Genomic DNA, 14,333 nt, shown 5'->3' on the forward strand with positions numbered 1-14,333 from the left:
GAAACCGAACTGGACTAGCCATATAAATAGTGTGGTTTTATGAGCAGGTCAGAGGCTTGAAATCCTGCCAGATGTAACTTCCTAAGCCTATCCAGTGTGATGGAATGCTCCTCACTTTCCTGGATGTGTGCAGCTTGTACAATGCTCAAGCTTGAGATCATCCAAGATAAGAGCAGCATGCTTGGATTGGCAACATATCCACAAAAAACCAAGTTCAAGAAGATAGCTCGTTTACTCCTCGAGGGTAATTAGGAATGGGAAATAAATACTGATTGAGTCTGCAATGCTGACACCGTATGAATTTCTTTTTAAAAATCTCAGCTCTGTGATTTCTCATCAATTATATAATATGCTTATTCATTCTTACCAAATGTGAAATTTCACATTTTCTCACATTTATCAGATATTTGCCCAGTTACTTTATCTATCCTGCTTTGTAACCTCATGTCCTCTTCCCTATGTTTTGTTTTACTTCTTTGTTTCACTGCTTATCTTTGTATCATCAGCAAATTTAGTAACCAGGCTTTTGGTCCCTTCATTTTAGACATTTAAATAAATTGCAATAAGTTTAAGTCCCAACAATATTCCCTGCCAAATTCAACTCATACCTTGCCAATCAGAAAATTGCCTATTTATGCCTAGTCTTTCTTTCCTGTTAGCTAGTTAATTTTTTATCCATGCCATATATTCCACAGCTTTTAGTTTCCATTGTAGTCTTTGATGTGGCATCTTATTAAATGACTTCTGAAAATCTAAGTATAGTACATCCTGTGGTCCCCCTTTATTTACCACGTTACTTCCTTAAAGAACTCAAACAGATTAGTTAACTATGAGTTCCCTTGTACAAAATCAAATCTACATCTTGTTCCTTAAGTTCTTTTACTCTAGGAATACAGAATTGCCTGTAATTCTAGATTATTCTAAGTTTTTTTGTTTTCAGATAAGGGTATCTTAGAATGTGTTCACTGTACAGTCCATTGGATTTGTAATGTGTTCAATAGTGCATATGAACTTTGCATAATACAATATCACACTCATTATCACATGGTTGTTTGCAGGACATTGCTATGCCAAACACTGCGGTGCATTTCTTGCATTAAAAGTTGTTTTAAAAGTACTTTTATCAGCTGTGAAACACTTTGAAAAGTTCAATGATTGTGAATAGCACCATTTAAGGGTTGGGCAATAAATGCTGGCCAGCCAACAATGTTCACATCCTATAAATGAATAACAATAAAAATGCAAGTCTGTATTATATCTGGAAAGTTCTATCTGTTTGTTGAGGGTAGTGGAAAGCATAGGGAAGCCCACTTCACTAGCACCATCCACAGAGTTGTTGAGATTTTTTTTTACTTGCCACGACCTGCTCAATTTCCTTTCTCTAGGGTTTTTCACTTCTTTAACATACAATGCCTTTAACATACTAACAACAAAACTTCTTCATAACAGGTTACAGGCAACTGCTTACAGCACCTGGTGAGAAAAAAAATTAGCTTTCTTCAGGTGCCAGGTATTTTTTACTGCAAAGAGAGTGAGACACACACAACCTGCCCTTCCAGATTGAAGGCTGCATCCTTGGTGGCTCAGTGTAAGTAATATTGCCTCAAGTCCAGAGGTAGGCAAGCAAGAGACTGAAAGAACACAGCAAGCCAGGCAGCATCAGGAAGTGGAGAAGACAACATTTCAAGTGTAACCCTTCAGGACTGGGAGTGGGTGTAAGGGGAGCTGCAGATAAAGGGGATGGGGAGGCAGGGTAGTGAAGTGGGGATAGGTGAACACAGGTAGAGGGTAAGGCCTGGTTGGTCGATGGAGGAATGAATCCTGTTGGTGGCTAGAAGGGAGGGTCGATGAGAGAAATGGAAGGGAAGGGGGGAGGGGCTGGGTAGGAATTTGGGTGATGGAAAGGGAGATTATTTGATATTGGAAAACTCAATGTTGAGTCCTCTGGGGTAATGTTCCCTTAGTTTATGTTTGGTCTCCCTGATGTACAGAAGACCACATTGGGAGCACCGGATACAGCTTACTAAGGGAATGTTTCACTGAGCATCTCAGCGGGTCCGCAGAGGCTGCCTGACCCTCCTAGTCACTGCCCATTTTAATTCCCCTTCTCACTCCTTTTCCGCCATGACCATCCTTGGTCTCCTTCATTACCCCAACGAATCAGACCACATACTGGAGGAACAAAACCTCATCTTCCACTTGAGCAGCCTACAGCCCAGAGGACTCAACATTGAGTTCTCCAATTTCAAATAATCTCCCTTCCCAGCCCTCCCCCTCCCTTCCATTCCTCTCATCGACCCTCCCTTCTAGCCACCAACAGGATTCATTCCTTCCATTGACCAACCAGGTCATACCCTCTACCTGTGTACATGTATTCCCACTTCACAATCCTGCCCCACCCACTTTATCTGCAGCTCCACTTACACCTACCCTGAGTCCTGAAGAAGAGTTACACCCAAAACGCGGACTTCTCCACCCCCCCCGCCCCGATGGTGCCTGGTTTGCCATGTTCTTCCAGCCTCCTGCTTGTCTACCTTGAATTTCAGCATCTGCAGTTTTTTTTGTCTTTCACAGGTCCAGCCTTGGGTGACTGTCTGTGAGGAGTTTGCACATTCTCCCTGTATCTGTATGGTTTTCTGCTGGGTGTTCTGGTTTCCTCCTACAGTCCAAAGATAGATGGATTGGTCATGCTAAATTGTCCCATAGTGTCCATGGATAATGGTAACTGGGTTTACGGGCAGAAATTGGGATGCTATTCGGAGGGTCAAATGGTTTCTATCTGCATTTAGAGATTCTATGATTCTGTATCATTCACATCACTAGATCTCCAGAAACCCAAACTTTTAAAAAATTTAGTTCACCATCAAAAATAAAGAAACCCATTAGAGCTTAATTAAGACATTCCAACCCTACTATCCAACAGCAAACATGATGCGCGTGCGCAGACCACCCTGTCCCTCTGATCCCACCCCTTTTCCTATTGGATAAGCTAATTATTCGTCAAAGCGCTTCTGTTTCCTATTGGATAGTACCTACATGGTCCCCGCCCCCCACTCACGCAGCGCGCGGGTTCAGCAGATGATTGACAGGTTCCGCCAGTGGTCCCACCCACAGCTTGTGTGGAGCATGGACTTCAGAAACAAACGGTATTAAACGCGAATTCACCTACTGTACTGGGAAGTAAACAACTGCAGTCATCACAGCAGGTTTGTCTCTGTGGGGAAAGAAGTGCACTATTTAGAGAGGTTGGTGGGAGAAGTACCTGTGAACTTTGCAAATTTTTTTGAGAAATGAAGCAAAATTGCAATGTACCCGCGTTTTTAAGCAAGTTATGGACCTTGGTGGAAGATCCAGGGACAGATGATCTAATCTCCTGGAGTCGAGTAAGTAATTTTGAAACGTTAATGCTGTGTGCTAATAGTGTGCCTTATATACGGATCGTGTTGGCATGTTTTATCAGCTCTTAATAAGATCTGGATTGTTTTGTTTTGGTTTCATGTATAGAGAATTCATTGGGGGAAATCAAAATATTTATTTAAATTTTTAACAAGTTACTGTCCTGGAATGTATTGAAATGTCAACTGAATTATGCAATGAGGAATGGACTCTGAATTGAGACTATACAATAATTATACTGCTTTCACGTTGTTTTGTAATATTTACCTCTGCATATTACTATTTAAAGTTATTCTTAATCACTACTATTAATACGACTGGTAAAATAAAAGTAGAAACTAGGTTTTAATTGGATATTGGACATTAGGTTTCTTCTTGATCACAGCAAAATGCGACAATAAAAATGATTTAATTTTTCAATTGCAGCACCTTTTTAAATTATACTCTGTATAATTAATGTTGTAACTAACAAACATTGCAACCAGAAAACGAAGAGCTTTGAAATTCAGTATTCGTTGAGCATACTGGATTTTTAAAAAATATATTAGTCTGTTTGAACCAATGTGTTTGGAAGGACAGTCATTCCTCAGTTCAGGCCTTTGGTAACTCCCAAACCTGTGTCGCACTTTTAAAACCTCGTTGCACTGTAATTCCTGCCAAGTCGTATCGAGGCAAAGTGAAATTAATGAGTCGCGGCAGAATTTTGGAATAGTTGGATAATCCTGACTAAATATCCTACTATCATTTTTTCATTAATGTTTGGCTTCCTCTGGTCTACATTGAGGGTCGTGCTACCTTAATAGCGAGAGCGTGGACGGGACAGGGTGAAGGTCGCCGCCTCCCCCACGTGGGGCCTGTCCAATGCCGTGCCCCCTGCTCTGATTTGCTAGTGTGTTGCTGTTACTCCATCTGATTGGATACCTGGTTCATGTTAGAACGGCACGTGCTACCCGAGTGCCACTGTGATTGGCTGTTGTCTGTGTTTTGTTACAGTCGGCAGTAGCACACGTGTATGGCTGGGATCGCAGGGAAACAGACAGGAGGCGGGGCAAGTGTCATTGACAGAGGTTGTGCGTTCACGTGAAAAAAGCGAGGTTTTTAACCGTGGTATTTCCAAGCTGCAAATCCTCTGCAGGCCAGGCAGTGCCGGCGAAGAAGCAGAGAAGTAGACGTTTCACGATTTAAACCCTACCTCAGGACGGGACAATATTTACAAAGATACAACATTCAAAGAAGGGACAAAGTAAGAAAGGGAAGAAAACAGACAGGAAAATGAATAGAATGCTCTGTGCAGCATTTGGTTGAATGGCAGGTTTTTTTTGTGGGTATTTGTTGCCCATCTGTAATTAGAGTCATAGCGATGTACAGCACGGAAACAGACCCTTCGGTCCAACCTGTCCATGCCTACCAGATATCCCAACCCAATCTAGTCCCACCGGCCAGCACCCGGCCCATATCCCTCCAAACCCTTCCTATTCATATACCCATCCAAATGCCTTTTAAATATTGCAATTGTACTAGCCTCCACCACTTCCTCTGGCAGCTCATTCCATTCACGTACCTCCTTCTGCCCCTTAGGTCTCTTTTATATCTTTCCCTTCTCACCCTAAACCAATGCCGTCTAGTTCTGGACTCCCCCACCCCAGGGAAGAGACTTTGTCTATTTATCCTATCCATGTCCCTCATAATTTTGAAAACCTCCAAGGTCACCCCTCAGCCTCCGATGCTGCAGGGAAAACAGCCCCAGCCTGTTCAGTCTTCCCCTGTAGCTCAAATCCTCAAATCATAAAAGATTTAATCCTTTTAAATATTTTCTGAACCCTTTCAAGTTTCACAACATCTTTCCGATAGGAGGGAGACCAGAATTGCATGCAATATTCCAATAGTGGCTTAACCAATGTCCTGTACAGCTGCAACATAATCTCCCATTCTCAAACCAGTTGACTCCATAAGCCATTTAAGAGTTGACTATATTTCTGTCGGTTTGGAGTTACATATTTGCCAGACCATGTAAGAGTGTGGTGCTGGAAAAGCACAGCAGGTCAGGCAGCATCCGAGGAGCAGGAGAATCGATGTTTTAGACATAAGTCCTTCACTTCACTTTGTCCATCCCAGTCCAACACCGGCACCTCCGCATCAGACCATGTGAGGACCGTAGATTTACTTCCCGCCATTATTGAACTTTTTACAACAATGGTTAACATGATTATCAGTATACGTAGCTTTGAATTCATACTTCATCAACTGACATAGTGAAATTTGAGCCCATGTCCTCAAAACATTTTTAAAAAACTACAGATGCTGGAAATCTGAAATAAAACAGAAATTGTTGGAGAAACTTAATATGTCTAGTATCATCTGTAAAAAGAAAATAATTAATGTTTTGGGTTCCGTGATCTTTCTTCAGAACTGTCAGATATTATCCTGACTTGGAACTATATTACCATTCCTTCAGAACTGAAGAAAGGTCACGGGACTCTAATGTTAACTCTGTTTTCTTTCCACAAATACTGCCAGACCTGCTGAGTTTCTCCAGCAAAGTCTTCAGAACAGTAGCCAAAGTTTCTTGATCACCAACCCAGTGATATTGCCAGAATACAACTGCCTTCTTTTCTAATATTATTAGGAAGAAAAAAACAGATCTGAGAGAAATTAAATTGCCGAGTCTTACACATGTTTAATGAATAGTCCAAGAGGGTGACTTGTAAGAAAGCATGAAAAACTAAAATCCCAAAGAAACTACTTACAATTCTCAGTAGGTGTGTCAGCATTTGCAGGAGCTTGGAAAATGCATGCTTGGAAAATCATGATCTTGGTTAGTGTTATTAGGTCCCAACAACTTTAGAACATGAAACAATTTCAGGGGATGAAGCAGCAACCATCATCTCTCCAATTATCAGTTTGCTGCCTTGCTAACAATCATCGAAGCAACATTTTGAGATTTTCAATCCAGAATCATTGCCAAAACATTAGGGATATATTGGGGTGCAGAACCACGAGCTGTGATTAAAGCTTCACAACTTTGAATGGCAGGCTATAAACTCAGCTGCCCAAGCAGTAACATAGAATTAAGATGGCACTATGGTTAGTATTAGGAAGCCTGTATTTGCAAACATTGAGCAGTGGGGACTGTTGAGAGGGATCAACAGGTGCTGACATCACAAACCTCATTAGAGGTTTGTAGAACCTATTTGTAAGATGTTCACATATGTAGGCATCTGTCGTGAATGTAGCTAGGCTGTTGGAGAGAAACACAAATGTTAATTGTGTTTCTCTATCTACAGATACTGCCAGACCTACTGAATTTCTCTAGCACTTTCTCCTTTTATTTCAGTTTTCCAGCATTCACAGTATTTTGCCTTTTTCCACCTTGTCAAGCCATTCAGGATCTCACTCACTCAATCAAGTCCCCCCTCACTCTTCTTAACTCCAGTGGAAACAAGCCCAGCCTCTACTCATAAGATAAAAAATTATGCCAGGTGTCAATCCAGTAAACCCTCACTGAACCTCTCTAATGCATTTACATCTCTTAAATAAGGAGATTCCAATGGATACATTTTTCGATACCTAATCTAACCAATATGATATATAAATTCTTACTCTTTTTTGGTCAATTCTGTTTTAATAAAGGATAACATCCATCAGCCTTTTTCATTATGTGTTGTACCTGCATACTAATATTGTGTGACCTTTGCGTCAGAAAACCTAAATCATACAAACAAGGAACAAGACTAGGCCACTGAACTATTCAAGCCTACTCTGCCATTCATAAGATCACGACTGATCTGATTTTAACCTCAACTCTACATTCTTCACCCCCCTGATAATCTTTCATCCATTGGTAAGCAAGAATCTATCTACTTATCCCTTAAAAATATTTAAAGATATGCATTCACTGCCTTTTGAGGAAGGGAATTCCAAAAACTATCAACTTTCTGAGACTTTTTTTTCCTTATCTTTGTCTTAAATGGACAAGCACTTATTTTTAATTTTGACCTCCGGTTCTAAATTTTCCCAGAAGAGAAACATTCTTTCCATATCCACCTGTTCAAATCCCCTCAGGATCTTCAAATTACCTCTGATTCTTGTAAACTCGAAAGGACATTCTTTTGTATCCTGGAATTCTGCAATATATTTTGGGTAATGCTCTGTTTTTTTATTCTTTCTGTCAAAGTAAACAGCTTCATATTTTCCCACATTATACTCTTATCTGCCAGATTTTTGCCCACTCACTCAACTTATCTATAACCATCTGCAACTTCCTTATGTTGTCTTCACACCATACTTTCCCACCTATGTTAGAGTCATCTACAAATTTAGCTACTGTGCTGTGCTCACCTCATCAAAGTCACTGATGTAAATTGTAAACAGTTGAGGTCCCAGCACAGTCCTCTGTGGGACTGTGCAACTCAGGAAGCTGCCAAATTCGATAAGAGTCCATGATGTTAGGGGCAAGGTACTGACATGGAGAGAGCTTTGGTTGACTGGCAGAAAGAAGAGAGTGGTGATAAAAGGCTGGCAGCCAATGACTAGTAGAATTCTGCAGATGTCAGTGTTAGGACCACGATTATTCATATTAGACATTAATGATCTGAATAAAGGAACTGAAGACATTGTTGCTAAGTTTACAGATATCACTAAAATAGGTGGAGAAGCAGATATTGTTCAGGAAGAAGGACTTAAACATGCTAGGCAAGTGGGCAAAGAATTTGCAGATAGAATACAGTGTGGTAAAGTAAGGCTAGACATTTTGGTAGGAAGAATCGAGGCATAGATATTTTCTAAGCGGAGAAAGTCTTTGGAAATCAAAAGCACAAAGAGACTTGGGAGTCCTGGTTCAGGTTTCTCTTAAGGTTAACACACAAGTTTAGATGGCAGTTAGGAAGGCAATGCCATTCATTTCAATAGGGCTAGAAAACAAGAACAATGATGTACTACTGAGGATGTATAAGGCTCAGATCAGACCACGTGAATACTGTGAGCAGTTTTGAGTCCTTTATTTAAGAAAAGATGTGTTGATGTTGATGGGGATCCAAAGGAGATTGACAGGAATGATCCCTGGGATGAAGGGCTTCTCATATGCGGAGCGGTTGAGGACTCTGAATCTGAAGAACCAGAGGGGAGATCTGATTACAACTTACAGAATACTGAGAGGCCTGGATAGAGTGAACATAGAGAATGTTTCCATAGCCTGGAGAGATTAGGAGTCAGGGGCTCAGTCTCAGCATGAAGGGATGACCCTTTAGAACTTAGATAAGGAATTTCTTCAGGCAGTACGTGGTGACTCTTTGGAACTCATTGCTGAGAAGAGCTGTGGCGGCCAAGTTATTTAGAGTATTTAAGACAGAGATAGTTATGTTTTTCATTAATAAGAGGATCAAGGTGTAAGGGGAGAAAGCAGGAGAATGGGATTGAGAAACATATCAGACAATGAATGGCAGGGCTCCTATGTCTTTAGGCCTTACCTACTTTGTACCCACATTTAAAAATGGTTCAAGTTTTGGAGATTTTTCTTCATAATATATATGCTGCTGTCATCAGAGTTCCAAAATGTTTTAATTTATTATAAGTACCATTTGAAGACAATAGACAATAGGTGCAGGAGTAGGCCATTCTGTCCTTCGAGCCTGCACCACCATTCAATAGGATCATGGCTGATCATCCTTAATCAGTATCCTGTTCCTGCCTTATCTCCAAAACCCTTGATTCCATAACCCTTAATTGTAGAGAATATGGAAGAACCTGAACTGACATTAAATGATTCAGATTTTGTAGATGATTAATGAGGACAAGATTTTCAATTTGAAAACTTGGCAACAAAAAATGAATTGAATTCTAAACATTTTCTCAGGTAAAATATTTTAAAAACCTGACAACCACGCACACACACGTTATAATTAACTCTCTTGCACCACCAGACACACATACATGCTCCTTTTCCTCATCTTCCTTTCCACTCAGCAAGCACCCAACCCATCCTGCTGGGTGAGACTCATGTCCAGTCAGCATCAAAGCCCACTCTGGCCAATACTTGTGCCCAGCCAGCAGCTCTTGCATTCCACAGCTGAGACTTAAGTTGCTCCTGCTGTTTTGTTCAGTGCCCAAACCTAGCTGTAGAGAGGTGTTACACAAAGTCATTTGCTAACATGAGCTTGCATTGATTGGGCCTTTGGGGTCTGAAGATGTAGTTCTGTGATGGTGTCTGCTTTCCAGCCAGAGTATCTCAGTGTGGCCATTTTCTGTATACTGCCCAATGCGATTATACAGAAAGGTCTGGAGCTGGAGAAAGGATGAATTGGATCGCCATTCTTCCTCAGTGGAGCGTAAAGATGATCCTCCAGAGGAATCCTTAGCTCAGCTGTTGGAGGAAATTCACTGAGGCTGTCCCTGCGCTCATAATGATGATTCAGTTGGCATAGCCAAACTAATTCAATGTTTCATTAAATGAACTCTAACCCTAAATGACTGACATTTGTCATTTGTCATTTCAGTGAGGACAGTTATTCAGCTTGCACACACATCTGAACAATTTCTTCATCACCCACTTTCACACTGATGGCCCCAGTCTGAATAAAAAAGATTCCACTCAACATTGACTTGGCTCTCAAGCATAATGTACAATATATGAAAGGAGAATTCAATGGGCTTAAAACTGAGAAGATATCACCCAACTGACCCATAGCAACATGATCTCTGGTGATTTTTATTCAGTTGTTCATCCCTTGGTGAAATTTTCCTGGCTGTTTTGGGGATTTTTTGGGGCAGGTTTTCCCCTGCTTCTACATACTTTGAATAATCCTGTTGTGACACCTCCACAGGAAGCTGCTCCTTCATTATTGCAGGGGCTATATTGAAGCTGCTCCTTCATTATTGCAGTGGGGAATGTTCCAGAGCAGGAGCAGCCAAGGAGGTGAGGAAGGATGCCAGTGTCCAATACGGATGGCTCCCTCATCAGCTTTGGCTGTTTCTCTCCTTTCATTATGTCATTGAATGTTGGTGCACCATTTCCAGATATTTCTCAGGAATTACATGCTGTCTTTTGTAGGGTGAAGAGAGAAAACTATATGAGAAGGCTGCTCTCCCTTATCCATTCTCCTATGATATACAATTGAGATATTCCATTTTGCACTGATGCCTTCTGCTCAATTACACTCCATATGTGAGGGTTGCTAACACTTCATTAATGCAACAGGCTGCCTGATCTGAGATTATTAAGGAGAACAATGGGCACTTTGGCTGCTTAGTTGTATGTTTATGCAGAGTTAGAGATCTGTCTCAGGGGTGTCACTGCTGTTCATTTTTTTCAGAGACCATTGGAGCACTGACTGTAGACATGCTGACTTCTATGGTCATTTTCATTCACCCTGGTCTCTCTTAAAAGATTTCTTCTGCAGGATGAATGGAAGAGCATCTTTCTCCATCCAGTGTCAGTGTCTATTAAAGCCTCAAGGGAGGCATTTGAAAAACATCAGGCCTTCTATGGCCCCTGCTACTGCATATTTTCAGGCCATAGCAAGACCAGTTATGAGTATTGTTACCCTTAGAAATCATCTTCTGGTTATGAAGTTCTGCCTTGGGTTGCTCTCTGTGCCACAATTTGGCTGTCAAACCCATCTTCAGGCTTGTTACAAGTTTTCCATGTGAAAATCATAATTGCTGAACTGGTGAGGGGTCAGGATTGGATTGACTCCAGATTGATAGTGTTTCGGCTTGACGGCTGTGCCCTTGTGATCTGACCAGATTTGAACCCAGGTCCCCAGAGTATTATCTGGGTCTCTGGATTAATAGTCCAGCAATAATACCATTAGGCCATTGCCTCCCCTTAATTATAAGTTAAAAACAAATGCCATCGTCGCTGGAAGTCTTGAATACAAATAAAAAGAGCTGGAAACATTCTTCTCTACATAAATACTTGACCTGCTGAAAGTTGAAATAATATTTCAGTTCAAACTTCTTCCCCACAGAAGCTGACTAACCTACTGATAGTTTCCAGAATTCGAACAATCATTTATTTTAATGTGGGAATAATTGCTTGTTTATGTTTTCATTTATTTAATATCCTGCACAAATACACAGAACATAAAGAACATTGGGATTTTCTGCTTTGCAATATGATGTAAATTGTCCAGCTTTTCATAGACCTATGTCTTAGAAGTGACGATGTCAGAAAATTCTTATTTGTAATTTTAACTTAATTTTGTTGGTACATATCACAAGGCAATTATATTGTAAGGAGCAGCAGAGGAGAATTGCAGTGATCGGTACAGAAGAATTGTGCCTAATAACCTCCAAATGATCAATTCAAAAAAATTTTATTGTATAATTGATCTCAAGTTGCATTGTAGATGAGCAGGCCAACTTAAAACAGTAATCACTTCAAGTGAGGTTAGAGGACAGGCAGATAATTAGCACCTAGTCAATAGGGAGAGGAAGGGGATTATTGAGGGGCAAGAGGGTGAAGGGAAAAAGAGCCACATTGGGAGTATCATTAAAGGAAGTGGAATATTGTGTCTAAGAGGGAAAGTGAAGACAGTGAAGAAATGAAAAACATGTTTGGGGCACAGGATACAGACCCAGATAATTCAAACAGGTCTGTCAGAGAGACAGGCCATTTGGACCTGAAAGATTTTTCAGTGCTTCAAATATGAGGAAGGAACAGCCAAAATGTGAGCAGGCCTGGGAATCTGAAAAGCCGAAAACAGGAGGAATACAGGATGGTGCTGGGTTGAGGGGAGGTTTGAGTTGATTGGGGGTTGGATTGTGCAGGTTTCCAGTAACCTAAAGAAATGATAATGAGTTAGGGTGAAAGGAATTGTGAGAAGAAACAGTTACCTTCAGTTATGGCGTCAGAGCATTTGATGATGGGATAGTTTACAGTTTGTTAGTTGGTTCCTCTACGGTTTAGCATTTGAAAGCCTGCAGATGTTTCTTTGCATTGCCACCCAGTGGTATTGTAATGGAGTTGCATCAAACTGAGGTGCTGACTTGAGTGAGAAGTACTGTTTGAGTCATACAGAACAGAAACAGATCCTTCAGTCCAACTTGTCCATGCCGACCAGGTTTCCCAAACTAAACTAGTCCCAATTTACCTGTGTTAGGCCCATATTCCCCCAAACATTTGCTATTTCTGTACCTGATCATTGTTGTAAGCTGTAACTGTATCTACCACTTCATCTGTAGTATTATATGTTTTTAAAATCTGAATTGCCAATCACTGCCTTCTACAGAATATATATTCAGTATATCTTGTCACTTTTAAAACTAACCTTTCCTAAACTCTGAAATAGCATTTTTTAGAGTTTGAAACTGTTTGTGGTAAAAATGGTCAAGTTAGCATAGCCCTGTCTTCTCACTGGAGAGAGCTAACTGGTACCAGTTTAATATGCAGGTTACCACACCTCAAGCAAAGGGAGAGATTGATAGGAGGGTACTTCAGCATAGCCTTAGCTAGTGCAGGAACTGAACCCACACCTTTCGGCATTATTCTACATCATAACCCAGCTACTTGCAGAGCTGAGCTAACTAACCAACCCTTTGCATACATAATCAGTATATCTGTTCAATTTATATAGTCCATTTGTTTGGCCATGTTCGCATCACTTCTGATCTTATTATGAAAAGGATCTAGCAGCATTACAGCAGGTTCAAAAATAGGTTTGTTATGATAGCAGAACTAAGATGTTATACCTAATATGAAATCTTGAAGATTTTTTTAAGATTATGAATGAGTTTTGTAGGACTTACGTTCCAATTAAGGTAAGACCAGAACTAGGGCTCATACATATGAGATAATCCCAATCGTCAACATGGCTTTGTGTGTGGGAAATCGTGTCTCACTAACTTAATTGAGTTTTTGAAGAAGTAATGAAGAGGATTGATGAGGGCAGAATGGTGGACATGACCTATGTGGACTTCAGTAAGGTGTTCGACAGGGTTCTTTATGGTCGACTGGTTCGCAAAGTTAGATCACATGGAATACAAGGAGAACTAGCCATATGGATACAGAATTGGCTTGAGGGTAGAAGACACAGTATGATGGTGGAGGGTTTCTTTTCAGACTGAAGGCCTGTGAATAGTGGTGTGCCACAAGGATCGCTGCTAGGTCCATTGCTTTTTGTCATTTATAGAAATGATTTGGATGTGAACATAGGAGGTATAATTAGTAAGCTTGCAGATGACACCAAAATCGGAGGTATAGTGGACAGTGAAGAAGTTACCTTAGAGTACAATGGGATCTTAATCAGATGGCCCATTGGGCTGAGGAATGGCAGATGGAGCTAAATTTAGATAAATGTCACGTGCTGTATTTTGGAAAGGCAAATCAGGGCAGGACTCATATACTTAATGGTAGGGTCTTGGGGAATTTTGCTGATCAAAGAGACCTTGGAGTGCTGGATCATAGTTCTTTGAAAGTGGAGGCATAGGTAGATAGGAAAGTGAAGAAGGTGTTTGGTGTGTTTGCTTTCATTGTTCAGTGCACTGAGTATAGGACTTGGGGGGTCATGTTGTGGCTGTACAGGACATTGGTTAGGCTACTTTTTGAACACTACATGCAATTATACTGCATCCAAAAATGTGCAGGTTAGGTAAATTGGCCATGCTAAGTTGCCCATCGTGTAGTTTATTAGTTAAGGGTAAATATAGGGTAAGGGAATGGGTCTGGATGGGTTACTCTTCGGAGGTTTGGTGTGAACTTGTTGGGCCAAAGGGCCTGATTCCACAATGGAGGGATTCTAATTCTAACTCTGGTCTCCCCAGTATAGGAATGATGTTTTGAAACTTGAAAGGGTTTAGAAAAGGTTTACAAGGATATTTACAGGAGTTGAAGGTTCGAGCTATAGGGAAAGGTTGAATTGACTGGGGCTAATTTCCCTGGAGCGTCGAAGACTGAGGGATGACCTTATAGGGCTTTATAAAGCCATGAGGGGCATGGATAG

The 14,333-nt window shown here is 40.9% G+C and overlaps 1 protein-coding gene across 2 annotated transcripts in view; it reads left to right on the top strand.

Annotated features, from left to right (window-relative positions):
* Positions 1 to 3,130: 3,130 nt before the first annotated feature.
* Positions 3,131 to 14,333, top strand: part of LOC132820419 (heat shock factor protein 1-like) — a 63,546-nt gene continuing 52,343 nt past the window's right edge. For both annotated transcript variants that reach the window (XM_060832528.1, XM_060832527.1), the window contains exon 1: positions 3,131 to 3,383. In XM_060832528.1, coding sequence (XP_060688511.1) covers positions 3,291 to 3,383 — 93 coding nt within the window. In that variant the 5' untranslated portion in view covers positions 3,131 to 3,290. The remainder of the gene's footprint in view (positions 3,384 to 14,333) is intronic.

The sequence above is a fragment of the Hemiscyllium ocellatum genome, chromosome 11, assembly GCF_020745735.1.
Source record: "Hemiscyllium ocellatum isolate sHemOce1 chromosome 11, sHemOce1.pat.X.cur, whole genome shotgun sequence".
Taxonomy (NCBI): Eukaryota; Metazoa; Chordata; class Chondrichthyes; order Orectolobiformes; family Hemiscylliidae; genus Hemiscyllium; species Hemiscyllium ocellatum.